This window comes from Trichoderma virens (assembly GCF_000170995.1).
Source record: "Trichoderma virens Gv29-8 chromosome Unknown TRIVIscaffold_91, whole genome shotgun sequence".
In the NCBI taxonomy this organism is placed as follows: Eukaryota; Fungi; Ascomycota; class Sordariomycetes; order Hypocreales; family Hypocreaceae; genus Trichoderma; species Trichoderma virens.
In genome coordinates this window covers 423,439-449,330 of record NW_014013658.1, presented here as the reverse complement: position 1 = coordinate 449,330, position 25,892 = coordinate 423,439, and the positions used below count along the sequence as shown (strand labels likewise).

The 25,892-nt window shown below is 49.9% G+C and overlaps 5 protein-coding genes across 5 annotated transcripts; 1 reads left to right on the top strand and 4 right to left on the bottom strand.

The window, feature by feature from the left end:
* Positions 1 to 5: 5 nt before the first annotated feature.
* TRIVIDRAFT_164012 (uncharacterized protein) lies at positions 6 to 2,000 on the bottom strand (the record flags this gene model as incomplete). The annotated part of the gene is made up of 2 exons (XM_014094663.1): positions 6 to 224; positions 291 to 2,000. The coding sequence occupies 2 exons, from the start codon at positions 1,998 to 2,000 to the stop codon at positions 6 to 8; spliced, it is 1,929 nt and encodes a 642-aa protein (XP_013950138.1).
* A 1,518-nt stretch (positions 2,001 to 3,518) lies between these two features.
* Positions 3,519 to 3,902, bottom strand: TRIVIDRAFT_227867 (uncharacterized protein; the record flags this gene model as incomplete). The annotated part of the gene is made up of 1 exon (XM_014094662.1): positions 3,519 to 3,902. One exon carries the CDS (start codon positions 3,900 to 3,902, stop codon positions 3,519 to 3,521), a length of 384 nt encoding a protein of 127 aa, XP_013950137.1.
* Positions 3,903 to 12,446: 8,544 nt separating this feature from the next.
* On the bottom strand, positions 12,447 to 13,841 carry TRIVIDRAFT_40053 (uncharacterized protein; the record flags this gene model as incomplete). The annotated part of the gene is made up of 1 exon (XM_014094661.1): positions 12,447 to 13,841. The coding sequence occupies one exon, from the start codon at positions 13,839 to 13,841 to the stop codon at positions 12,447 to 12,449; it is 1,395 nt and encodes a 464-aa protein (XP_013950136.1).
* A 1,877-nt stretch (positions 13,842 to 15,718) lies between these two features.
* Positions 15,719 to 17,672, bottom strand: TRIVIDRAFT_65244 (uncharacterized protein; the record flags this gene model as incomplete). The annotated part of the gene is made up of 4 exons (XM_014094660.1): positions 15,719 to 15,985; positions 16,084 to 16,587; positions 16,640 to 17,143; positions 17,208 to 17,672. The coding sequence occupies 4 exons, from the start codon at positions 17,670 to 17,672 to the stop codon at positions 15,719 to 15,721; spliced, it is 1,740 nt and encodes a 579-aa protein (XP_013950135.1).
* A 730-nt stretch (positions 17,673 to 18,402) lies between these two features.
* On the top strand, positions 18,403 to 22,349 carry TRIVIDRAFT_65245 (uncharacterized protein; the record flags this gene model as incomplete). The annotated part of the gene is made up of 3 exons (XM_014094659.1): positions 18,403 to 21,443; positions 21,502 to 21,984; positions 22,034 to 22,349. 3 exons carry the CDS (start codon positions 18,403 to 18,405, stop codon positions 22,347 to 22,349), a joined length of 3,840 nt encoding a protein of 1,279 aa, XP_013950134.1.
* Positions 22,350 to 25,892: the final 3,543 nt, after the last annotated feature.

Below are 25,892 nucleotides of genomic sequence, written 5' to 3'. Positions count from 1 at the left end.
CGCATTTAGAAAAAAGAGGGCTTAGTAAGAACGCGATATTCAACATAGTCTTCCCCATCGATGTTGATAATGGTTCCTTGCGACACGAGTTTGCCCATAAACGGCCCATTCGTCTTGCGCTCATACTTGACGCCGTCGTACACCTTGGCATCCTCGGCGCCAGCCTTGAGACGCAAAGACTCCTGGCGCGCCCAAACCTTATTCAGGCGTTGCATATCTTCCGACTCATGGAAGCGAGGAGGTCTGCCGTTGGTGTTGGTGGCAGCCTGGGACGGGAGCGTGGTCACAACGGCGGCAGCAGCCGCAGCCGCAGCGTCAGCGACGAGGGCAGCGGCTCGTTCTCGGTGCATGGCATGGCGGTCGGCACGGCCCTGAGCAGCCTCGACTCGCGCAATCTCTCTGCGAGCAAGCGCGTTGGTTCGCTCCATTCCGTCCGAGTTCATTCCGCGGTTTGTCGATCGGGAGTCTGGACGTTGAGGTTCCTGTTCGGCATAAGCTCGCGGCTGGCGCAGGTCGTTTTCGTTGAAGGACTGTCGAGGAGTAGCCCGAGAATCCCCGCGGCGTGACTGCCGGAGTTCGTGCTGAGCTCCACCAACATCTGACCGGCCATTCGCCAAGTCCGAGTCATCAGCTGCAATGGGGTGGTACGGGGCAATGGGCTGGTGAATATGTCTATAGCCGGAGCCTGCGCGAGCCTGAGCTTCGTGTACGGCTCTGATCTCGTTGCCAATGCGGTCTTCGGGCACTTCGCCTTGATCAAGTTGATACTGACGGACTCGGCAATACTCTTTAATCTCCGACCTCTGGAGGGGCTTCAGGTGCGGCTCGAATTCGACCTCTTCGTATTGAATCCACAGCGCGCCTGCACCAGAGGGGAAGTTGCCATCGACAAATCTGCCATCGCGGGTTTCGCGAACTACTTTGACTCTGAACATATCATTCTGTCCCAAGATGCCATAAACTGCGTGGCGGTCCCTTGGGTCTTCCTCGCTAGAGCCCTTCCAGTAGCCCAGCAAGATGCGAGTGGGGCGGGTGCCTGGAAGAGGGCCATGCAGCTTTGGGACATGGGGTGGACGAGGTTGCAGAGCAGGTTGAGATGGTAGCAAGGGCGAATGCTCTGGCGGACTGTGGCTGCCACCGGGGTTGATGGCGGCAAAGCCACCGCTCACGCGTCTTCTCTTGGCATCTGGCCGTCCGGGGCTAAAGGCCGAGTCAGGCAATTCAAGACCGTGGGCTATGGCAGGCTGAGTAGCCGGGTTATCAAAAGCAGGGTTCTCTTTGACTCTGCGTATGGCCTCCTTGACTGCTCTGCTCTCCGCAGCCTTGCGCTCTTCCTCTGTCTCTTCCTGGACATCAGTGCGCAGCCTCACATACTCCTTGACTTGGAAATGATCAAGGCCGACCAAGTGCTTAGAAAATACGACCCGTTCGAAAGTAACCCAGCTACCACCGGGTCCGGGGGGCATGGGGTACTCGTTGCTGATTAGCTCGTTGGCAACGGTGTAAGGCTGGATTCGAGTGCGTAACCGGTCGCGCACGTCAATGAAGCCGATGACCGCGTGACGGCCTTCGGGATCTGGAATTGGCGAATCTCTCCAGTGGCCTAGAAGAACACCTCTGACTGTTCCCATATTCTGTCGCGACGGCTTAGGTTTGAGGCCTTGCGCAGGGAGAGGGCTCTTGGATTCGTCATTGGGACTTTCCATCTTGCTCTCACTAAGGTCGGTAAAGACCGAGTTTCGCTTCCGTTTAGGATAGTGCGAAACTGCGGGTTCATTTTGGGTATCTGTCATAGTCTCGTCTTCGTTTTCGGAAATAACACGAAGAGGTGAAGACTTTTGATCAGCGTTAGTATTGGCATCAACGACGATGGAGCCTTTTTGATCATTCAAACCCACCCCTGATGGCGAATGAACGTTGCTGTCCGGCTCACTAAGCTCGCTTTCTGCTTCGTTATCGTCAAATGGTTTATTGTGGCCGTTGAGTTGTCTAGGGTTCATGTCAGTTGGCGTTGATGGAGCGGTTGAAAGCTCGTCGCCCAACGGCGAAGAGACGGAGGAGCGAGGTTCCATTTTGGTTCAAGATGCTTTATACACAAGGAAGCAATCGTTTAGAGATGTGGGTGAAGAAAATAGTAACTGTTCAATAAAGAAGAGGAAGAGGAAGCATTGAAAATAAGAGTGTTTGATCAGCTACCAAAGAGGGAGGGCAAAATATTGGGAAAGGTTGGCAGACAGATGAGTTGTCTTGAGGCCTAAACTAATAAACGGCCTAGGCAGCAGGATGGAATATCGCAGCAAAACCACTGCGGCTTCTTTTTCCTTTCCTCTTTTTCCCTCTTGACAACTACTCTCAGGAAGGGGGGTGCCTAGCCGATGGGAAAGGGTTGGGGAGAAATGATGCACGGAACTCTGGTGCCGCAGATGCAAGATGGCATCAAAGCTTATCTTGGGCTATTGAAGAGACTAACAGCAACTCGCTGTCTAGAGCTGCAGCAAGAGACATGCCATAAGCGACATGTGATTGATGGAAGGAATGGGGCAGAGATCAGGGGGTTAGGTTGAGATGCAAGATCGAAATCAGGCCACTGCCGTGCACAACTCATCGTTATAAGACGCCCATTCCCACAGGAACACGTAGCACCGGCTCCCAATAAGTGCCTTTGTCTAAGCCACTAGGCTCGAGGCAAAGTTTGTGAGCGGCACAGCTCGATCGGCAAGGACAGGCTGCAGAGCATGGACCAATCAGTCGCCTAGCAAACTCAGCTCACCTTTGACGAAGACTGCAAGGGGATGTGAAGGATGGGATGCCCATGGAAACCGAAACGCCGTGTCAACGCTGCAGAGACGAGTTGAAAAAAGGTTTGCAATTCGATAGAACGGTGGAGATTGTGTGTCAATTCTGAAAATTGCAAACGATCTAGTTGTTTGGTTGCCGATATCGCGATTGCGCCTCTGTGGGTGGGATTTTGCATTTGCATTTGCAGTGAAGAAGGGAAGAAGGGAAAAGCAGTCGAGGTGAAGAAAGTTTGCTAAGACAAGGCAAGGCAGTTGGTCGCGAGCGAGACATAACGCGAGTACCAAGTACAAGCTGGAGACTGGACGTAATGAGAAGGAGAGGATCGGGCACTGGCAGGCGGAAGGCGGAAGGCGAAAGGCCCCACTGCGATAGTGGTGAATCGCAGCGCAAGTCTTGGTTTGTCGCTCTTGTTTCTTCCCTTTTCCTCGATGTTGCCGTGAAACAGAAGCCAAGCAAAAGGGCGCGAAAAAAGGGGGGGAGAGCAGAGACTCGAGTTGCACACGGAATTGAGTTCGGTTCGAGCTGCAGTGGCGCGGGTTGCATCAAGGGCGAAACGGGAGCTTCATAATTGCTGCTGCTTGCCGCGGACACTGTCCTTTTGCGAACAATGAACTGCATCATGAGGGGAGACATAGACAAGCATAGAGAGAGAGAGAAATTGAACAGAATTAAAGAGAATTGAGAAAGAAAAAAGAAAAAATAAGAAAAAATAAGTAAACTCACTTTTGCATGTCGTTGATGACGGGTCCGTTGGTCGGCTCCAGCGGAGGCGTTGTCGATGCTGAAGGTCCCTTGTCAACCGGCGACCGCGACAGCGAGTGCGAGTTTGAATAAGATTGATGCGACTGAGGCTGGTGCTGGGGCTGAGGCAGAATCTGAGGCAGCGTGTGCGGATGCATTGGCCTGGGCTCTTCAACAACCGGCGGCGGCGTCTTCTCAATGATGGGATTCAACAGGGCGGCCGTGCTGAGCATCGGGTGGTGAGGCAGCTCTCTCTTTTCTGAGGGCTCCCGAGGCTGTGGAGGTGGAAGAGTTGCCATGTTAGGCTCTGTTGACGCCAGCGGCGGCGTCCGAGAATATGGCTCAACCGCTACGCCGTCCATAGTGTGCGATTTCTCGAGTTGTGTGTTGTAGGATCAATAACGCGCAGCGAAGGGCTGGGAGCTGATTATATAAAGAAACGATGCTATCAAGCACTACCAGGCCAAGGCTGACTGGTATTACGGTCTTGTCAGCCGGCAAGAACCTTGGCTTGGTCCGGTAGAAGTAAACACCGACTGCCCCAATATAGATTTAACCGACGGAGATTGAGACTGAGACTTGAAGCTGGGAAACACAGAGGAAATCAAGAAAAAGAAACAGGGGCTTGTCGAGATGGGAGATACACGTGATGGGCACGGCGTCGACGACAAACCGCGCGTAGAGATTTATGGTTTAGAAGAGAAAAATAAAAGAAGAAGAAGGAAGAGGAGAAGGAGGTGGATATTTCGAAACGATATTTTGAGGATCCCCCGAACAGAGGAACAGTAGGTAGCCTCTGTTCGGCCTGGGCTGAAGAGAGATTGTCGGGTCCCGGAAACCAACAGACCTGATCGGCTGCGAGGTTTGAGTCTAATCGGCGACAAGGGGGGGGGTGTGCGATGCAAGACGAACATGGAGCTAAATAACGAGAGCAGGTGGGAATCCAAGAGGAAAAAAAAAGCAAGGGCGGACCGAGTGAATAATCAGGTTGCCACCCAAAAAGATACTAGCACGATATACGAGTGGTGCTAACTACAGCTTTTTACACTGGCCGGTCAAATCCGCCGTATTTGAAATGACTCGAAAACGAAGGGGGAACGAGGAGGAAGAGAGGAGAAGCAAGAAGAAAAAAAGTACTTAGAAGAGCAGAGAGAAACAAAAAGAACGGAAAGGAAAGGAAATAAAAGAGAGACAACGAAGATGAAGGCGTCTATTTCCCCATGTTGAACAAACTATTATTATCTACGGAGTACTCTGATTGACGTTTCGCCTGTGAGAAATGGAGCAGCAAAAAGGGAGGAAATTAGCTGTCCAACAGAAGGGAAGGTTATTATGGGACACCAAAGCCCCGATCCGTTTGAACATTGAGCGACAACGAGGAAACCGGTGGACAGCGAGAGGGAGGGGGGGTGTGATTGTGATGGACGAACAAGTTGCGACAAGTTGAGCTACTTTGGACGGGTCCCCTAGACTTTAAGTGGAGGCGGTGCAGGGGTGCGAAAGCTGTCGTAACGGGTAATGAATGAATGAGACAGAGACACAGTCTTTGTCTTAGTTCCTTCTCAAGGGATGGCGCATGATATATTGGCTTGACTCGGGGCGATCGAACTGAGAGACTCTGAGACAAGGCCAGGACTCAGAGACAAGCAACACGCAAATACTTGACAGCCATTCATCCATTCCTGGGCCGCGTAATGGTAGCGGTACTTGTTTGCCGCCTTGTTCCGCAATCCTATAAGGTACCTATTGCCAAGTACATCATGTATCCATCCCCCTCCTTGGTAATGATGCATTACAGAATATGCACGAGCTAGGCATAACGGCATCCTATAGCATGCGGCAAGGCACCAATCACCGTCGTATGAGCGTCTCAGGCTACTACAGATACGAAGCGCCGAGAGCAGGTCATGAATTCTTGACATAATATTGCCGCACCCTCGCTCTGTGGCCTGGCGAGTGAATCGAGATGCTGCTTTAGGGGGGCTGATTGGCTGCTGGCCAAGAACTAGAACCAGCGCAGCCTCGTCACATGTTCCCACAATAGACATATCTACGGTAATAGTTTGTCATCGTCAGATTCAGCATCAACGGGGAATATTATCCTCCATTCTGCTGAATACGCACGTGTATATTTGGCGCTCCTTACACGCACCCGTTCGGCTCAAACCGCCACCTGTAATACGCCTCAGACTAGGAGATAACAGTGGTTCAGAAGGATCAAATCAATTAACGCGGAATAACACCAACCGGCGGCTTCAAACTGCGCCTAGAGGCTCTAGGCACTTTTGGGTTGTAACTATACAGGAGAAGCTGCTTGGCATTGCAGATGCATTTGGCCCAGACCATGGCGGCAAGACAGGGAAATGAGGTTCTAAAAAAAATCAATGTCGTATTACTCACTACTGGGGAGCCTCCGCCTCACTCTGTCTCCCTTCAACCAACCGTTACGGGCTCCAAGTTGCTTCCAGCTATTTTTTAGAAGCGCAGATTAGTATACGCAGCTCCGGTCCCGAGGTAGGCGAAGCACCAGCTATGGATCACATATGACAAAAGAATTGCCTGTGGCCCCAAATAAAAGTAAACCATAAGAAAAGTCCGCACCCAGTCAAATGGCGGTGCCCGCCCGACACGGCGCAACTGTCATTCTGGAGAAAATACGCACAGGGTTCACATGTTGGTCCTGCGCGAGCTGCGTTGCGCACGGGCGCAGACCGTCGTTCGATTTTCAGTTGCGCCAAGTTGGAACATATTGTTCCGCATACGCATACGAATATACGACGGATTACCAAAGGTTACTAATCAGAGCCGGCTCTTTGCTCTGATAGGTAGGGAGTACGAGGCAGATGCCGGCAGATAGGGGGGCCGTCAATTGTTCACAGTCAAGAATATGAAAATGAAGAGTTGCCAGCGGTCATGTTGCATAACTCGACCGTTTCACCAATCCTGCTAGGCGGCAAGACAAATGAAACAAAGCAACACGTCACAAAAATTATATACTTTCCAGGTTCTCTTCCCATCTAGGCTACCAGTACCTCCCTTTGTTGGAATGAGCCTCGGACCCCGGAAACGCGATCTCCACTAGGAAACTACAAGTACAGGACCTATAACGCCAGAACACCGCGAGCTGGAACCAGGGGGGGGGGCGTGTTGTAAAGTTTAGAACAGGTAATTCACTGATGACGCTGAGTTTCTGGTTTCGAAGAGCATTTTGCAATGAAAACTCTATTGTCATTCATTGCTTTTCATTGGAAGCGCTCATCAACAAGTCGTTCCTTTTTTCTTCCCCAATCCTTTCGGGCTTCTCTTTTTTTTCCCCACATCGGTAGGTGTACATAGTAGAGCAAGGGAGGCCAGGCATCTCACACAAACTCACGCAGTCAGCAACCCAAAATCCATACTTGCAGAGTCTAAATCAATACGACACCGAGCGATTACAAAGAGGCACAACGAGCACCTTACACACGCAAAAAAAACTCACAAAAAACAAGCCACACCATGTTATTACATACTCGCCATTCTCCCTCCTCTGCCTACCCAGCTAACCTAACCGGCCGTGTCAACTTAGCCGTCTGTTGCTATTTGTCTCTCATTGGTTACATCGGTTAACACAGGCCGTTTTTGTTACCAAAGGGCACATTAGAACCCCCTACTTTTCTGGCAATGATGCTAACGCAGACCAATAGCCGAATCCGTCAAAAACACAAAAAAAAAAACATAAATAAGAGACAAAAGAAACACGCACGGGAAAAAAAGAGAGAGAAACCTGTTTTTGTCCCCAAATTAAGCCGCTTCGAGTTTTCGGCTGTTGGTTGGGTCTTTCTCTCGTCGCTTTTTTCCCGCCTTTTTTAGTTGCCTTGGCTTGAGGATTAAGGAGGATTCGATCCTGCGGCTGCGTGTCCACTTGTTCGTCACCATCCATCATAATCGCTTAAAATGAGCTGCATATATGAACACAGTACAGCGGACAAGAAGCATTGAAAACTTGGGGCCGGCAAGGTGGTCGAGAACTTTGGGGCCTGCGAATGGCATCGAGTTTTGTTGCCAAACGGGGCCCGCGTCCAATCCCGTGGCCGCAAACACATGCTGCTGCGCTGACGCGATAGGCCAACCCCCGTAAAACGGTGGTTTTTGTGTGTGTGTGCGTCTCTTGTCGGCTGAAGCAATTACATATCCAATTGCCTTGTTTAGCATGTCCCAGGTTGACTCGCTACGAGGCCACAGCTGGCTACTAGCACGGGCTAACAGTAATTATTTACCCATGCGCAAAGTTGATTTGTGATTAGTGATAATTAGTGATGGGCCTGCGTCTAGGCAAAGTCGAAGGGGACAACAACTATTGATGACGGGAATTTGCACCGAGTCGTACTAGCTCGTCCAGCAGATCCTCGACGTCAGCTCGGAGACCCTCAGTGCTGGGGGGTTTTGCTTCCATGCATCAGCCCGTCAATGCTTATTTGTACTTGCCCTGCTTGAGGCCGTCCCAAAAAAAGCAAACGATTTGACATGCTGAGTCACTCTGGCAAATACAACCCGCACAGAGGCTGAAGGCGAGCAACTGCGCCAAAGCGATCCGGGCCTTGGCCTCTTCACACTCGTACTGCTCTTTGTGTCATATTACATCATACCACTTGTCTCCCCGGCTGCAGTACTAGCACTGGCACTATTTAGCATTTGATGATTTGTTTTGCATGGCCGTCCTTGTACTTGTACGTCTCGATGACTGCCGGGGGGGGCACCAGGTGGGCAAGAAACCGCGAGGCCCGTGTGCAGGTTACAGCTAAACTTTACCTCTGACCGTGCCGCTAACTAGTGCAACCTAATTACGGAGATGCTTATCACAGGGCGAGACATTGTTTGGATTTGTGGTACGCCTCTTATGCGCCGGGTCTGTTGCGTGGCTGCGTTGGGCCGACACGAAGTTGATGAAGCGAGCCCATCAGGCCAGGTTACATGTAATTGCGCCGCCGACATGCCACTCAGCTTGTGCTGCAAAAGGCCTCATATTTATGTATGCTGCGCCTCTAGGGTACCTATATGTAGGGAGGACTTGGCTGTCTTGTACCTAAACAAACAGCAGACGATAGTGCCGTACTAAGGTAGGCAGAGTTGTACTCTAGTAGTTATGGTATGGGGGCCACCATCAAAGCGAGCACAACACAGTATATCTGCATGTACAAAGTATACGAGTGCCGGTAGGCTTTTGGCAGCAACTGGGCGAATAGCCTAGCGGACTGATTTATTAGCCTATGCGCTCGATCCTGTCGGGAATCTTGCGGGCTTGAGTCGAGACGAAAATCGTCTGATGCAAAGTACATTATACTTTGCGAAATGCCCGTCATTATACCGATTTGGGCAATTGATGTAGTATATCGCCCATCTGCATTAGCGCAAATTAGCCCACCGAGAGCGAGAAAAACGGGGTGTTTGGGAATGGGCTGGAACAACTAAGTCGTAAATAGAGTAATTAATTTAAGCAAATAAAATTCCAAATGCAGCACTAGCACAGCTAAACTCATACGAGGCAGCCAGAGGGCCCCAGTCCATGTTGTGTGTAGACCTTTTACCTTGCTTGACAAAAAAAAAAAACATCTCCTTGCGGAATTATCAGAGCAACAGGAAACAAAAGAGACGAATAGAAAAAAACACCGCTAGACCCACCAATAGTCTTCAGCTTTTTTGCTCGAGGCGGGGAAAGGGAAGGGGGATCCGGATACATTGCTTTTGCCTTTGCTTCGTACATTTTTCCTTTTTGGATGAACCAACAGAAAACCTCCAAGGGGGGGTGCAGAAAGACGAATTCTTCCGGCGCCGCCGAATGATTCCATCAGGGTTACTCACTTCTTCCTTTTGATTAAGTCATCATTATTTATTTGATTCTTTTTTTTTTCCTTTTCCCGCAATTGCCCATCGGAGCAAAATGCCATCGGCAAGCTCGCCTACTGTACCCTTACATGTGCCTACTATGTACGGCAAATGCTAAAGCCGCCGTGTTAATGGGGGGACAAACTTGCCCACTTACCCCTACTACTACTAGGCAGTTAACACTATTACCCGTACTGTACTCCGTAGGGACTTTGTAAAAAGGGCGTCCTTCGCTGCCGGGTACCGCATGATAAGTAACAACATCTGTACCAGGGTTATAGCCGCTCCTTGTTGCTTTCGATGCTTTCTTTTCGTAGACTATTGGGGCACGTCCTTTGCTCTGTAACTCTGCACCCTGCTAGCACAAGTTGACGCTCTCTTACATGCCATGGTGTTTCTCTTGCTCTTGGCCCTGGACTCCAATGTTCGGGCAACTTTTTGCGATTCGCTGTGAGAACCCAAAATGCGCCGAGGCGGGTAAGAAACAAAAGGTGAACTAGGGAGTAGGGGAGGCTGGCGAAACAGCGACTCAATAGAGTATGCAACTCGTACAGTGCATATGTGCGTATGCGCATGTGTGCATGTGCGTTGCGCACGTAATGTGTCTCGTTCTCGTTTGCACAACCGATATTAAAAGCCACAACTATTGGACGCTGGACTCTGCTATATGCAGCCCACAGAGAGGAGGTCGGACAGCTGGTGTTGCGTGAATGGCTGGTCAACGCCGCACGGCACCAAGCCACACGGGACAAGATTAATATTACACGTAGACAGACGCCATTGAGACGGCGTCGCATCGAGAGTTGCGAGAATTGAATGAGTGGTTGACACATGGGATCTACAGGATCCTAAACCCCTCAAGACACAGTACGAAAGCCACAGAGACCCTGTCTATATGTTTCAAAAAGAGGGGATGGTGACATTCCTTCTTGGAGAGTTGTGGGATGAGTTCCCTTGGCTATGCGTTCCCTCTCTTTTTGCTCAATCTCACCAAGCAAAAACTACTATTGTTGTTTGTCCTTCTTATTTTTGGAATCTCCCCGATATAAACTCACACCTGGCATGTCAATGCGGCCGCTCGGCAAAGTTCGTGCCCTGTGAAAGCGGAGATTTATAACAAAAGAGGACAAAATAATGCCAAGATTAATGCATGGCCCTTTGATCATAGACCCGGTCAGCTGGCCAAAATTTCCCAAAGTTTGGGAATGTCAGAAAAATCAAAATGGGTTAATATCTCTCTTTCTTAGTCTTTCTTTCTCTCTCTTTTCTAATCGCTGCTCCCTTGAAACCGCCGTTCATCCCCCCCAAAGGTTGTCACCGTCGTGCTTACGGCAGCAAAGAGTTGATGATATGAGAATTTTGTGGATGGATAGCATATTTCCGGGTAACTCCGGACCATTTTGATTGACTTTTTTTCAAAACCCTTCTTCGTTTACTTCGTATCTCTCTCTTTTTTTCCTGGCTGTTTATCGGTCCTTTCTCTCTCTTTTGGAGATCGGGAATGCAGCCTGACCACGGGGTCAGATCTCCTATTCTCATTGCATCTTCCATGCATTACCGCGAGTAGCGTGCGCGATAGTAATATCGCATTTCGGTTACCTATATTACTATCCATACTGTCTTTTCGACAACTAATCCTCAGTAATAGTGTCTAATACAATATTATCTCGCATTTCGCGGATTAATCATCGGCTTTCTCATGTCTCATGCTACGTCGCACGGATCTACACACGTAATTTGTAATCCATAGACGCGGACATTTCGTTCAACCTGCAACCCACCTGTAAAATCTTCCCCTTGAATTCAAAACGCCATCTAGCCAACCCGAGCCTTTGCCCAGCAATTATATTACTCTGCTTCATTGTCAGCACCCCAAATCAAGCAAGCGCTTCGCTTTGCTCAAGTCAGTCAATCAGTGCATGCAGGGCCGGCAATCTGACGTGTGGATCTCTCCGCCTTTTCATTTTTTCGGTCGTCTCACGCCCTTTTGTTTCCAAAGAGAGGGGGGTGTGTGTAATCTTTTTTTCTTGTCTATTCTATTCTCCTACGGGGCTTCGCAATTCCAACTATATCCCTTCCCGCTTTGGGCAATTGCAGGGGCGTGTGTGCTATTGATTGTCTTGTATGTGTCATCTGGATGTAATCATTACTGTAGCCAACGCTAAATAGAACGAGAGCGAGTTGAAAGTGCTAGGTTATCTAACTCGTATCTGTCGCAAATACTTCCGGATTCTGAACCAACTGACTTGCGCTGCTTGGGTGTTGCGACTATTTCGGCGATAAGGGTGGACGTGGAATCAGCCGAAGGCCGAGGTTTCGGAAACAAGTTGCAGCTCCAATACTGGGTAGTTGTCGACAGAGATACACAGACTTGTCGCCTTTTATTGCCCAGTTTGGCAAATGCAGGATCCATCCCGTTCATCCCAGAGTGCAAACAAGCATATTGGCGCCGTAATCAACACTGTGCCCGCTCCTTCGAAGCAACAAGACTTAGCCCGCCAAATGTAATGCTAATTGCCGGATCCGGAATATGACTGGCTGCCCTTGACCGTCTGATTGCTCTGTAAGTAGCCCATGACTCGCACTTTGTGGAACGCCATTTCGTGGCACTGATAGACTCATCCATGCGCAAATAGAACAAACATCCTGGGCTAATAACAGTCGACCCCCTGCAATATATCCTAACAGGTTTGTGTCTGAATCGTGGGAACTCAAAGACGTGTATCATCGCTAATGGCCCAGCTCTCAACCCTCCCCACTCATAGCTCCGTTGCTTGTGAACATAGATATTCATAACCCCCATTGCTCTCGTAAGAATGCTGTTGCGTTCCAGCGTACCGGGAAAAAAAAGAAGAAGAAAAGAAAAGCCTGCAAATCAGGCCCAAGAGTTGAGTAGTCGCGGAACGCAAAACCACCGCCGTAACATCATGGCAAGTAGATATAGGTAGTCTGGATTTTCCTCCGAAAAAAATCATGTCGAGATCCGTAGTTGTGAAACTCTCATAACTCCCAATGTTCCGCCAACCGGATAATTAACCGTTTCATCACCGCCCACCTCTCCCCCGACCTCTCCCTCTTCCGCGACCGCGACCACCTCCGCGACCGCCTTTCTTACCACCTCTGCCACTGTTTCTATTATCGAACCTTTCAAACAGCTTTTCCTCCCCAAATGCACCCTCTCCAAATCTCATAAAGTTGACCAATCCTCTGTCCACCACAGCCACAAGCACGTTTCTATGCCCATGCTTCAGCCGCTGGTATAGCCTTCCTGGATTTCCTCGCCATGCCTCGGGCGCGGGATCATACGGCGTCGATTCTAGCAGAGCGTCGATTTGCTCCAGTGTTGGGAGACACGAGTCGGCTGTGTCGGCCACGGCAATTCGGAAATCTGGGGGCGGAGGATTCTTCTTGGAAAACCCACCTGCGCCCGGTTTCCATACGTGGAAATGCACCCGGAAGGGATCCTCTGGCTTGGATGGGTTCGGTGGCACAGGAAGAGGCTTGTGGCGAGGTACGAGGGCAAGTTGCTGGTATATAGGTCGATAGGCACGGTACAGTCCCGGGGCGACAAGCGGGCCAAAGGGCTGCTGCCTATGTTTCCCGTCCTGCCCAGCTTCCCATTTGACAAAGGAAAAGAGCCATTGCCACAGCGTCTGCGAAGGCTTCGTCGGTTCTAGTCTAGGCTGTTCAGGTGGCGCCCGGAGGATGTTGAACCCTGCTCGCTTTAGATGTGCGTAGACCTGATACTTGGGCAGCGTTGTCTTGCCCTGCTCATCTTCGTAGCCGATAAAAAGCGAGTACGCTGCTTCGAGACTCAGCGGCAGGCCCACGTCGTAATCGTCTGGACCAAAGCCTGGCCGAGGCGGTCCACCAGTAGTGCTTCCCTTCGGTAGGAGAGTCTCGAAGTCGGTATATGGCCACCATAGGTCAATAGTGCCTCTCTCGACAAGATAGAGGGCTTCCTCGGGTAGTAGCCACAATCTTCCCACGCCGAGCTGATCTTTGCTCCCAGAGGCTACTCTTCCTATGTCCTTCATCCAGCCTCCCTTCTCGTGCTCCATAACCACCACGCGGTCCTTAAGCCACATGCCCTCATGATCGACGGCGACGTTTGTCTCATCCATCCAAAAGTCTGGGAAGCACCAGCCTCTAGCCCACGCATCACCTCGATGTATCCTTGTGTAGCTCAAAACATCCTCCAGAGCCCTGCGACTTGACTCCAGCGCACCATCTTGAGCTTTGGTTCCGTGCGTCTCAAAGTCCTTTTCGCCCTTTCGGATAGTCTGGCTGGAGACACCCTTTTTAGAAAATGCGGCTGCAAATAGCTTGTAGTCGGGCATGTCATCCTCCAGAGTTTCCTCCACAGTTGGGGCGCCGCCCTCACCATCCGCAGGTGCTGGTCCTACTACCAGCGGACTGTCTTCGTCGTCAAAAGCCATGCTTTTCTTGTATGGGATGTGCCGTCCAAAGGAAGAGGTGAATAGAGCCTCAGATGCCGGGTAATCCAATCGCAGAAAGAGGCCGCGACGGCGCAAGCGAACTTTTGCGCTGCTTCACTGACTTTTTATAGCTCAGGCGCCGAGAAAAGAAGTATTTATTAACCAGAAACCTGCGTGCGTAAACCTTGCCGCCAGAAACAAATAATCATACCATCATACAGCTTCAGGAAAGAAAATCGAAAGAGAAAAAAATTCCGCCAAGGTTGCATTGCTGCCCTCTGCTGCGAAAGTATGTGGGCGCTGCTGCGTAATAGCTGGAATTTGCTGTCTGTCGGAGTAAGTACGGGTGATTTCATATGTGGGGCATCCATGGGATATATGTGGAGCAACGACTATCTTATCAGCTCGGTACCACAGAATTGGAGACAAGGGTCTTTCCAATTATGGATATGCTGCTCCTCCGCAGAACTGGATAATGCTCACTCTGTCAAACAATATACAGCGAGTTTAGCCAACAATACGTTCGCAATAAAGCAAGGGCGTGTTCTTTACATCAATGTGAACACGTGACGGTAAAGCTGACTAAGTAATTTCGAAAAACAAAAGTATACTCGCTCCACAAACACCAAGAAATCTGACTGAGGGAAAAACAGCAAAAAAAGAATTCTGCGAGCTGCAGGGTTCGAACCTGCGCGGGCATGCCCACTGCGGTTCGGTAGATCCTTCCTAAACACAGCGCCTTAACCCAGTACCTATTTACCAAGGTAGTTTGTTAAAAAAAAAGGATTGATGCTCCGTACCTCGATCCGCAAACATCAGCGAATCTGGCTGAGGGAAGCACCAAAAAGAGAATTCTGCGAGCTGCAGGGTTCGAACCTGCGCGGGCATGCCCACCGCGGATCAGGAGTTCCTTCCTAAACACGGCGCCTTAGACCACTCGGCCAAACTCGCACTGTTGCTATTTGATGTTGAAGGGGTGAGTTTTATCTTCTTATATGCGGGATTAGTCGGCAGTAGTAGAAAACGGTGGTGGGTGGCACCGTGGTGGCACCGTAGTGGCACCGCCACATTGGTGCCGGCGGGGTGCCGTAGGTGCTGGCACGGTGCCCGCACAGTAGTCAGGTGCCAGAAGAGTGCCAACAGGTGCCAACAGGTGCCAACAGGTGCCAGGCGAGGTGCCAAATAGGTGCCAAGTAGGTGCCCAGGTGCCAGAGGTGCCTCGCTGGTGCCAGCGCAGTGCCCCCGGGTTTCAGGGAGTGACAATACGCTATAGGGGGTCCAACAGCGTGCTCCAGGGTGTAACTGCGTTATGCCAGGCCGCTGTCTCACCACAATCAATATCTACATTTATTGCGACGATCGCGTATGCCGGCTAAAACGGAGCATGTTGAATGAGTGATTAGAAATCATTGATTGCTTTTATTTTGAGATACATAAAACCGAACGAAAATTGCATCTCTTGTGGTGCCGGCAGGATGTGCCATAAAGCGCGTGTTCGGACCTTGATTGGTAAACGTGAAGTTTACTCGCCCAGGACAGCATCCATCATCACCCAACCCTCAAACCTTGAACTCTCTGCCAGAGATGCAAATGCGACGAAGCCGTAACCGATGGGTATCTACTCTAACACGCCGATTGAGTGAAAAAAAAAAAAAGAAAAAGAAAAAAAACTGGGGCAGCAATGGCCATTGGTGCAGACGCGACGAGACCTATTAGTGCGAATGCGAATGTAGAACTTGAAAAGAAATGCCGAACTTTGCGACTCGATGGGTATACTCTAACATGCCAGACAAAAGAGATCAACCGAAGGGAAAAGGGTAAGGAAAGTCGATCTGTATCCCCTTGAAGGGAAATAAGCAGTCGAAGACGACTGGAACTTATTGAGCGTCGGGTAGCGTACGCTCAAACCTGTCGCCTGTGTCTACGTCGTCTGCATCCATGGCCAAGTTTGACTCCACACCAATTTCATTGATTATCTGGTCAAGAGGGGCGAAAATAGAGGCGTCCAGTCGCGGTCGAAGAGCACGACGAGGCGTGTATGGGAATGGGATCGGGGAATCGTCAAAGACTGCATCACCACCGAATGGGTTGGAGGGGCTTCGTTGTCTATCCTGACCATTCGGAGGCGGTGGCGGCGGTCCAGGCTATGAAAGGTTTAGTATCGGTTACGACAATAGAATATAGAGGACTTGGCATCATCGGGCGAGGGCAAACGGGAAAGGAAGGGAAAAAAAAAACTCACCAGCAATAAGTCGCGTCGAGCCGACGAGACATCGATGCGTGCAGATGACGAGGGGGGTACAATGTCTTGCGCGAGTTTGGCAAATGAGTCCTCGTTTGCATAACGGAGCTCTTCAAGCAATCCCCATGCTACAAACCGTTGCTTCACTCGGTCGCGGAGAGTGGAATCCCGCAGCCAATGCCTGGAGTTGAAATCAGCGCGATATTGATTCTGTCCTCCCTGGTCCGGCTCTGGTAGTAGATTCATTCTCTTCTCCGACGCCCAAACTCGGAGGAGGAACGTGATTAAGTTCAGCCAGATTGTCTTGATGAAGTAGATACCGTGCCCATCCCGCTCCTTTGTGCGGCGAAAGTCAATAATGGAACGGGCATGGTGGAACACCTCTCTAAAAGACTCCTCGTTCAATAAAGCCAAGACTTGACTCTGAAGAGCCTGTAGTCTATTCGGATCATCCAAGAGCTCTAGTAGCTGTAGATCCTTCTCTGCCGCCTTTCTCACAAAACCCTAGGATACTGATGAGATGTGTTCTATAGGACTATGGGAGTGGGAAACTTACATAGGCTTGGCGCCAAAGGAAGTGAGACTTCTCAGTTTTGAATTTGTCTTTCATTGTAGTGATAATCTGGATAAACCTCTCTCTATTTGTCGGGAGATTTGGGTTGACCAGGCGCGCATAGAAGCCAGCGAATCGAGGAGTATGCCAAAGAAACAGCATGAGAGCGGTGTAATACTTGATCCTTCGGCTTTCCTCTCGAGAAGCGTTAGTTGGAAGATCCACCTCTGCGTGAGGCTCTGAGACATTAGTCTCGAGACTTGAGTCATAGTTCTCGTCGATAAGCACACAGCGCTGATTTTTTGCATCCCATTTGAATGCAGGCAGAGGATGGTCTTGAAGACGGATGAGGTTGTCTCTAGTGGGCTCCCAGAAAGCTTCTGGAGCTAACTCCTGACTTCCAACAAATGGGCTACCGGGGCTGCCCTGGTTTACAGAAGCGGCACCAGAGATGGCCTGGCGATGAAGGCTATTGCCAGAGTTGGATGGAGTGACTCGAGTTTGCCCCTGTCATTGTACTACATTAGCGACTGAAAATGGAATGGGAAGATGCTGGTATTCTGGTACTCACGGGAGACAACGATTGCCGTGGGCTTTCATCTCGGGTCGTGGTGGATTGCAAAATATTCTGCGGGACAGACGCGCTTTCACCAAGAGGCGATGGTCCGGTCGTCCGTTGGCGTGTCCCAGGAGGTCTGTTATACACCGGAGGTGTGACAGGCGTTATCGTTGTGGAACGCGACGAGTACGTTCTCGTCGATCCAGTGGCAGCAGGAGTGGGAATCGCACTAGCTGTCGGAATGATATTGCTAGCAGTTCTAGCCGCTGGATGATGCGGCAATTGAGCATCCGCTGTCGCCAATGTCGAAGTGCTTACATCCCCGGCAGTACGTCTGAGAGTCTGAGGAGGCAACGGAACCGCTGTCTGCCTGGGTGGCCCAGTAGGAGATCGGTTTTGACTGGAACCTCCAGTCTCGCCTGATGGCTCTTTAGGCTCACCCTTGGTGTTCCGCTTACGGACGCTGCGGCCGCCCATAATCGTATACCAATGAATATGGGCTTAAGATGGGTTTAGGGAACAAGAAAAAGAGAAAACGAGTACGGGGTAAAGGATAAAGATTGGTGAAGGGGGGGCTAGGGTAAGGTTCGTGATGGAGTTTGTGAAGTTTACGGGAAAGATAAACCAAAATAAAACTCTGGGAGTCAACCTTCGATTTTACGCAGTGTGCTCAGACCCTAGAGCCCTAATGGCAGTGAATCACCATGAAAATTTTTTTCTTGTCAATAGATGGGATGAATTCACGCTGTGATGTGTGTTTGTTTGCTTCCCAATGCTCAGTCTAAGTCGGCCGTTTGACAGCTGTAAGGAATTACCCGATTAGGGAATTCGAGCCACCGAGATGTCCGCACGCCCAGCTCCGGAGGCAGGTGCAGGCTCAATTCACTCCTTTCTCCTTATGCCACAGAAAAAAAAAAAAAAAAAAAAAAATTGCAGCCGCATATTTCAGGTTTCCTTCATTTCCCTCTCAACCTCATCCTTGGCTCTGCACACGCCATCGAGCCATCTTCAAGATTTCAATACCAACCAATCTCTATTGATTCTTTCGAGTTGAAGCTTTATGCTCTGGTGGCCACAGTCGAAACTTCATCTGGTATGTTGCGTGCGTCTCCTTCTAGGCTGGCACACTGTAGCCAGCAGCGGGGTCATGATCTAACTCAACAGCCTCACAGTGTCGATAGCCCGTTAAGCGTGGCTGATCGTGATAATGGCGGACCGCCGGCCGAGATTGAAGTCATTGCCTGCCTTGAGACTGGCGAGTACCCACGAAAAAGCGGCTCGACTTCAGCTCACGCGCGAATCATATGCGAGTGTTTATCCCAAAGAGATCCAGGCACCCTACCCCCCTGGAGACACTCTCATGACAGACGTCTTCGAAGGCGACAATGCCTCAGAGAGTGAAGAGCGAGATGAGGAGGTCGAAGATGCTGTTGCACGATTAGATATTGATGCTGCTGATCGTGGCATCCTCCATCTTGACCAGACGCTTCTGCCTCCGGGCTTTGATGAGGCTGAGTTTCGAAATGCGGCTGAGTACAACGATCTTGGGTTTGATGAGGACGACACGTTCAGTATAGATTCAGAGGATGAGATTATACACCCAGACACGGCACATGAGGGAATGCCAACCCCCCAACGACCCTCAGCCTGGGCATTGGAGGATCAGTCAGTGCTTGTTCGCCACACGCCCAGACCTGATATTGTCCTATCAGACTTCGAGCTCGCCCTGGGCCTAATGGCACACATTTCTGGCGTCAGCAATCGGGATTGGAGTATGATGCGAGAAATCCTGCAAATACCTTCTGTGACTGAAAGGGAACGGGCTGCTCTAAACAGACTGCCACTTGCACTTGCGACGCTCAAAAACCAAGTGACAAAGGCAATGCCATTATTAGACATGCGATCAGTGGATGTTTCACTTAAAGTCGATAAGATGCCAACAATGGCTCCTTCAGACAAGGGCAATGTTGCTCTCGATGTACAGACTGCGAAGATGCACTTCTTTGATCCAGTTGATCTGTTTAAAAAAATACTTGAATCGCAGCTCCCACAACAGCTGCACCTTGACATGGCTCACTTCGTCGATGAACCAAGCGAGTTTTATCATTCTCGTGCCTGGGCCAGCTCTATCCGTACAAGTTCAGGCCACTACGCCCATTTTATTGCAGCTGATGGCGAAGTCGGCGATGCAATCTTTCCATCTGATTGGATTTATTTTTCCTGCGACAGCCCGGATTGCCAGTGCACGTCTCTCGACACTCCCGACATCGACCAGCCTGATCCAACAGTGGAGGAAATCAAGGCAGTGGCTCACATTGGTCGGGTCGTTGGATTCGGCAAATGCTATCAGACGGACAGACATCCCCTAGTCAAACTTGGCGAGGTGACGTTACTTATTCAAGAGGCCTGGCGTCCAAATAACCCTCGACTTTCTGAGCTTGTTGATGAAGTTAGCCCTGAGCCTGATGAGCTGGTCCTGAATCTAGGAGGATTTTACTGCTTGAGCCAAACCGCAGCCATCGACTTTTGCCGCGTTACAATTGACCGCGAGCCTGAGGATGACGGTCTTGAAGATCCCTCCTTCTTCAAAAAGAGCCGTGGCTCCGATCCCCACCCCAAACACTCACCTAACGGCCATAGAGCCAGACATCCAGATGACGAATGGATTGTGCGCCGCGTCAGTACTCAACTAGGCACCGTCGATTGGTACTGCAACCAGCCTACCATTCGCGCTGAATTAGAACTGCAGGTGTATGGTCGATCCTGGTTTGAAACTCGCTGGGATCGCCTTGCACCGAACAACCAAGGTCCCTTCCCCATTGCACTGCCTTGTACAACATTTATTGATGGGTTCGGCTTATTTCGCAACTCATACCGCACTCTTGTCGGAATGTACATGACCCTCGCAGGCCTATGTGCAGCTGAGCGCCGCCGTCGAGCAAATACATTGCCTATCCTTCTCAGTCCACACGGCTCAGTATTTGAAGAAGCCATCGACGCGCTTCGATGCTTTATTCCTCTTGACAAAGGCGTTGAGCTTGATATCCACGGCGCGCCCACCATTGTCTGCGTCTTTACCCTCTGCTTTATCGGCGACATGCTCCAACAGAACCAGAACGCAGGATGCCTCGGGCCAACAGCCGGGAAATTTTGCCGCTTTTGTTTTATTGGCAAGAAAACTATTGTTGATGCATTTAATGAGATGGACCCTTGCGCTATACTTGACTTTGACTGTGATAAGCACGGCCGCTACAGCCATCAAATCTCTAAGATGCGGCATTATGCCAGCTCATTGCCATCACAAAGAAAAAGGGAATATTTTTCCCAATGGGGCCTAACCACAAAGCCATCGAACCTTGAGAAGATTGCACCGGCCTTGGATCCAATCTGGACGCGTGTACCAGATGCTGCACATTCAGAGTATAATGGTATGAGTAACCTCTTTCATGCTCTGCTAATTAAGGCCATCCTTCGTCCAGAGGCTGTGAAAGAGTATAGCAGAATGCTGCGGGCTTGGAAATTCCCTTCAGGTTGGAATCGATTACAATCTCCAGTGCATTATCTCAGCAGCTACAGTCTTTCTGATCACGCCCGTTGGTCAGTTATCATTCCAGGACTGTTAAATGCCTGGCTAACCAAGAACGCGATTAATCCGTCCTTTTGGAACGCAGCTGTTGAACGCCCCGAGCTCGATGGCCTTGAGCTAATTGACTGGATTGTTCGTGCCTTTGCAAGACTTGCAAGAAGTAATGATTATCTCATGGGCAACAATGCTCGATTTCGGGACAGCTACGCCGAGAATGCGTTGATGATTGTCCTTAGTGCTCGAGCTGATTATCAGCGGATGTGTGTCTGGGCCTCTTGGGAACTTGCATGGAACCACGAGCGACGCAACTCACAGGATTCACAGGCAAGTTCGGCAGCATCCACAGTCTCGAACGCGTCTCACTTAACCCGCGTTCTTCAAAGAAGGGTCCGTGAACAAGAAGAGCGAGGCGGAGAGACTAGCGAGTTCGAAATCTTACTTCGCGATGCATTGATCCGTGAGGCGCCAGCAGCGCCGGCTCCAGCGGCCCCAGCGCGCCACAGGCGTGGACGACATGTCTCGAGAGACAACGACGAGAAATCGACGTGGTTGGCTGATGCTCTACGGCCCAACGTCCACGTTGGTAACCACCTTGTATATTTCTTTGAAGAATATGCAGGACTGTCGAACATCGACACTCTCGTGGGTGAAGCAGAGCACAAGTATACCATAGAGACCTTACTTTGTAGTATCGCATCCCAAGACTAACGTATTCATTAGGTGGTTCAAGAACGTCGTCTATAAGACCAACCTTAAGGATACAGAACGAGTCCTCTTAGGCAAAGTCAATCTCCAGCTAGTTTGTCGGCTCTTTATACTCGGCGCATATAATACAACATATCCCCAACTCTCGGCCCAGATACGCCGTCTCTGGAGGGCTTGTCCGACTCTATTTGAGCGCATCATGTCTCGATCTGACGAACGAGTGGCTCTTGATGAGTCTGACTTTGGTCATCAGGAAGTTGTTGGCGACACAAACAGCTATTCTGGAATTACGGCCACTGGTAGAATCCATCAAGTAAACTCCCTCGGCGATCATGCTGCCAATAATAACATGAGACTCCCTTCTATTTATAACGAAATAACGGATAGCTTTAGAGCATTGCTACTGGGTGCATATGCTGGCGACTATGATATCCACGATGTCAGCCTTAGCCAGGCTCGTTCGTTATTTTGGTATAAGAAATTTGGGTTTACTAATAAGTAAGTGGCTATAAACTCTCGTCTACCTAATAGACTGACTGTCCTATAGGCAGCATCGTCGATATGTGTTTAAGCTTGGCGACTATATTGAGTTCGAAGGTCATCGCCACGTTGGGAGGGTTGACGGTATCTTCACCCACGAGCAGGACGGCCTTCGTCGTATATTTATTGTAGTTATGGGTGCTACGCCGTCTAATCGGTTGCATGAACTCCTGTCCCTGCCATATATCGACCACGACCAGCCATACATCATTGGCGTCCCATCTGTTGATGCTACGAGTGGACAGTACATTATCGACGATCGCGCAGAGCCCGGCAACACCTCTCGTCAGATCTGGGTCTCATGGAACCCCAAGTTCCTCTGAGCCAACCGGTAGGGAGTTCACATTAGCGCGTCTATACCCTGATATTAGCAGTAACACCTTGATAACGGGACGAGGGTCTATGTGATAGTGTTTAGTAACACACAAGGTAAGCAGTCGACTGATAGACGATGCCGCAGTGGTAGTAACCTTATCACAGGACGGGTTCAGAGATTGTATGAATATATAATACCAGAGACGGTACGCAATCAGCAGATACACACCATCATATTGATACTAACACTGCGATGACAGGACATTACATTGCGATGGTGGTGTCTGGTGAGTGCAAACCTGACATTGTTTTTCTCACCCCACATCGTCGCGTCGTACTCAGCTTACGGGCTTGCGTGTGAAAAAGGATCGTAGAGCAGGCAGTCTGGCACATCAATTTGTTGATGGAATTAATACCGACTTATAGGTAAATTGAGTGACGCATTCCCGTTGCTTCTTTTTCTTTTTTTCTTCTTGTCATTTACTAACACACGAACAGATGCATCTTGATGTGTCTTCGCTAGCTTGACATAGGTCATTACTACACACTTACGCACAAGGACCTTTACGCCAATGGAGTCGGATGGTATTAATTAGTTACGCAGCTTAACTTTAAGGCAGTGAAAACGACACACAGAGAACTTAACGCTGGAACTTGAAACGGCGGGCACAGTAGCTATTGTGGACAACTGACGCATTTGCGAGAATTGGGCAAAACTCCCTACACAGCTTTTGTAGACGAATTAAGTACAGGCATCAATGTCTCTCGTATGCATTAAACCGATTCGTATGTACCTAAATTGCGGGACTGGGCACTATTCTAGCGCTAGCTGCTACCTACTGGCACCTCCTGTAACTTCTATGGCACCCGTTGGAACCATGCCGGCACTATGCCGGCACCGTACTGGCACCTTATGGCACCATGCAGGCACCGTACCAAAATTTGGCACCGTACTCAAATAATTTGCGGTGCCGGCAGGGGGTGAAATTACGGCGCGGTGCCAGAACGTTACAGGTGGTGCCACCTAGTAAATCACCCCACAGCGCTTTCTACTACTGCGGGCTACTTTCCTTTAGGTGTTGCTGGGAGGCTGGGTGATCTGCCTGGGTGGCCTAATGTTCCCTACTTCCATTGCACCTTTCCCATGCCGTGCGTGTTCTAGGGCACAACTGATTGTCTTCTGTTCCGGGGCGCAGCCAAGACCACCTGTCGAAGCATCACAACTTAGGTATCTACAGGAACTTCTGGCTTCGCAATTGAGATGGACCCCAGGAACTCTGCCAGGCAGGATCATACGCCTCACACACCAGACAACGTCGCCATGGGTCGTTCGTTATTCTGCAAACCCCGCCGTGGGAGTGCAACGATTGCCTCCTCCGTAAGATCTACTCGCGGGAGCGCCCAGTTTTATCGCCGGCCACGCAACTTCGTCCCTCTTATGTCTCATTCACACACGCGGTTTGCCGGCGCCAGTGGCGAGACCACCACTGTTCCTTCCAGTCTTGGCCGGCGCCTTTAGAGGAGGTCTGCAGGGGATAAGGCGAGACTTCTGGAGAGCTCGCTTGCCAACAGCCTTGAGCAAACTGAAAAGCTGCAGCTCCTCACACACAGAGCCTTCAACAACACCTGCGTCTTCCACTACACCTCGACTACATCTTCTGTAGAGACCATGGGTGAGACGTTGAGACTGTCAACGGATCGTCAACGGACTGATCGCTCGACTCGCTCGGCTCACATTCATCTGGGCTGTATGGCTATATTCTTGAACAATCACAACGGCGAGTAAGTCATGCTTGAAGAAGGGATCTATTCTCATTCAATTCTCTCTGGTGACTGATACCGATTTTTGGGCAACTGTTAGTTGAAGGGTGACCGGACACTCTCACAGTGCCCCCCCTCACTTCCTCTCAAGTGTATCATCAAGACGTCCGAGTCAACGATAGATAAGCAAGGTCAGAGCAGTGCAACGGAGACTACAGCCAACAAGCCTACCAAGTACACTACGCACTCTTTCCATTCTGCTATTCTTCCAAAATTGTGAGGACAAATGGACTTATGGGTATGACTGATGCCAAAGCCTGGATTCTCACTGCTGACTTCATCCTTCAATCCAATAGGGACCATAACGCGGAGGCCAATCTCCTCCGTTTCCATATCCGTCGTCTTACAGAATACGAACCTGGCCGACATTTTTCTCCGCAAGGCCAGCAATGGGCCCAGGGACGTCACTCTCTAGCAGCACAATGTATGGAGGTTAAATTTAATATCAAGATGAGAGGTTCAATGCTGTAACAGCTGGTCCAATAAAAGGCTATGCCCCAGCCTTTGGTTCAAAATCTAGAATCAATCCATAGCTTAATCTAATCGGCAATAGCCGATCAAACTAAACCTTGGAGATTCAGGCCATACAACTGGCAGAAGCACAGAAAGCATAACCGCTTATCGAGGTTCAAGACCAAACTCAAAATACATGCGAAAAAAGGCCCGAACAACAAAGTTCAAACAAACTCAACGCAACAAACTTCGAATTATAGTTCAATGACTCGACTAATGCAGAAAGGCTGTTGCATCGATCCGTCGGGCTATAAAAGGCAGCGATAATCCTCGAAAATGGATTCCACGCTTCAAACAACTCAACGAAATCAAACAACCTAACCACTTCTTCTCGCTGTCAGCAAGACAAACGAATCTCGCAAAGCTACAATAGCCCCAAGCTGGTCGCAATCGCAACATGGAGCAGCACAATGTATATCTCAGGAAGGGCGGCTCTGGTGATAATCTAATGCGAAGAGCTGAAGAGCCAACGCAGACGTCTACAATGTTATAAGTAGTCAAGCCATCACTACACTAACTGTCTGTTCTATCCATCATTCCACTGCAGCTTCCCTCCAGTCGTCAACTTGCAAACGATACATTTCGATCGCCGGCTGGAAAAACCTGTGGCCATTAAGAACGTTGGATACACCGAAGATTTTGGGATTCAAAAAGACATTGAGTCAGTACCAATGGGCATTTACAAGATATACTTTCACACCGCTAACGTTGCCAGGGAATAGCTACAATAGCTTCTCCAGCCATCTCGGAAGACTAGGGAGAGCTGAGCTGTCGTTTCCCCTCTACCGACAACGCGTTTCCCACCGATGACGGAAACACGATAATCTACGTCAAGGGCTCGCTTAATGCCATCAACGACTCATCACCACACTCGCGAGACAATTTTTTCAGAAAATTACACAAGTTCTGCCCAAGAGCCATAGCCGATGGCTTTCACTATGGTTGGGTAGAAGTGCGAAACTCAATAAGCATGGTGATACAAACGAGTACCCAGCACGGGTTATCAGGCCCATTCTAGGACACTAAATATCCTGCACAACGCCCCCATACTTCTGGCAAGAGGTCCATCTTCCTCTACGAACGCAATTTTCCCCACGGTAACCGATAGAATTACCATCGACATTGAAGCAACAGTTCAGTTACCTCAGGGGCTGTTTACCCTTTATCACCTACCGCGACGCGAATCCAGAATCTATATGAACATATCGCTGACTTTA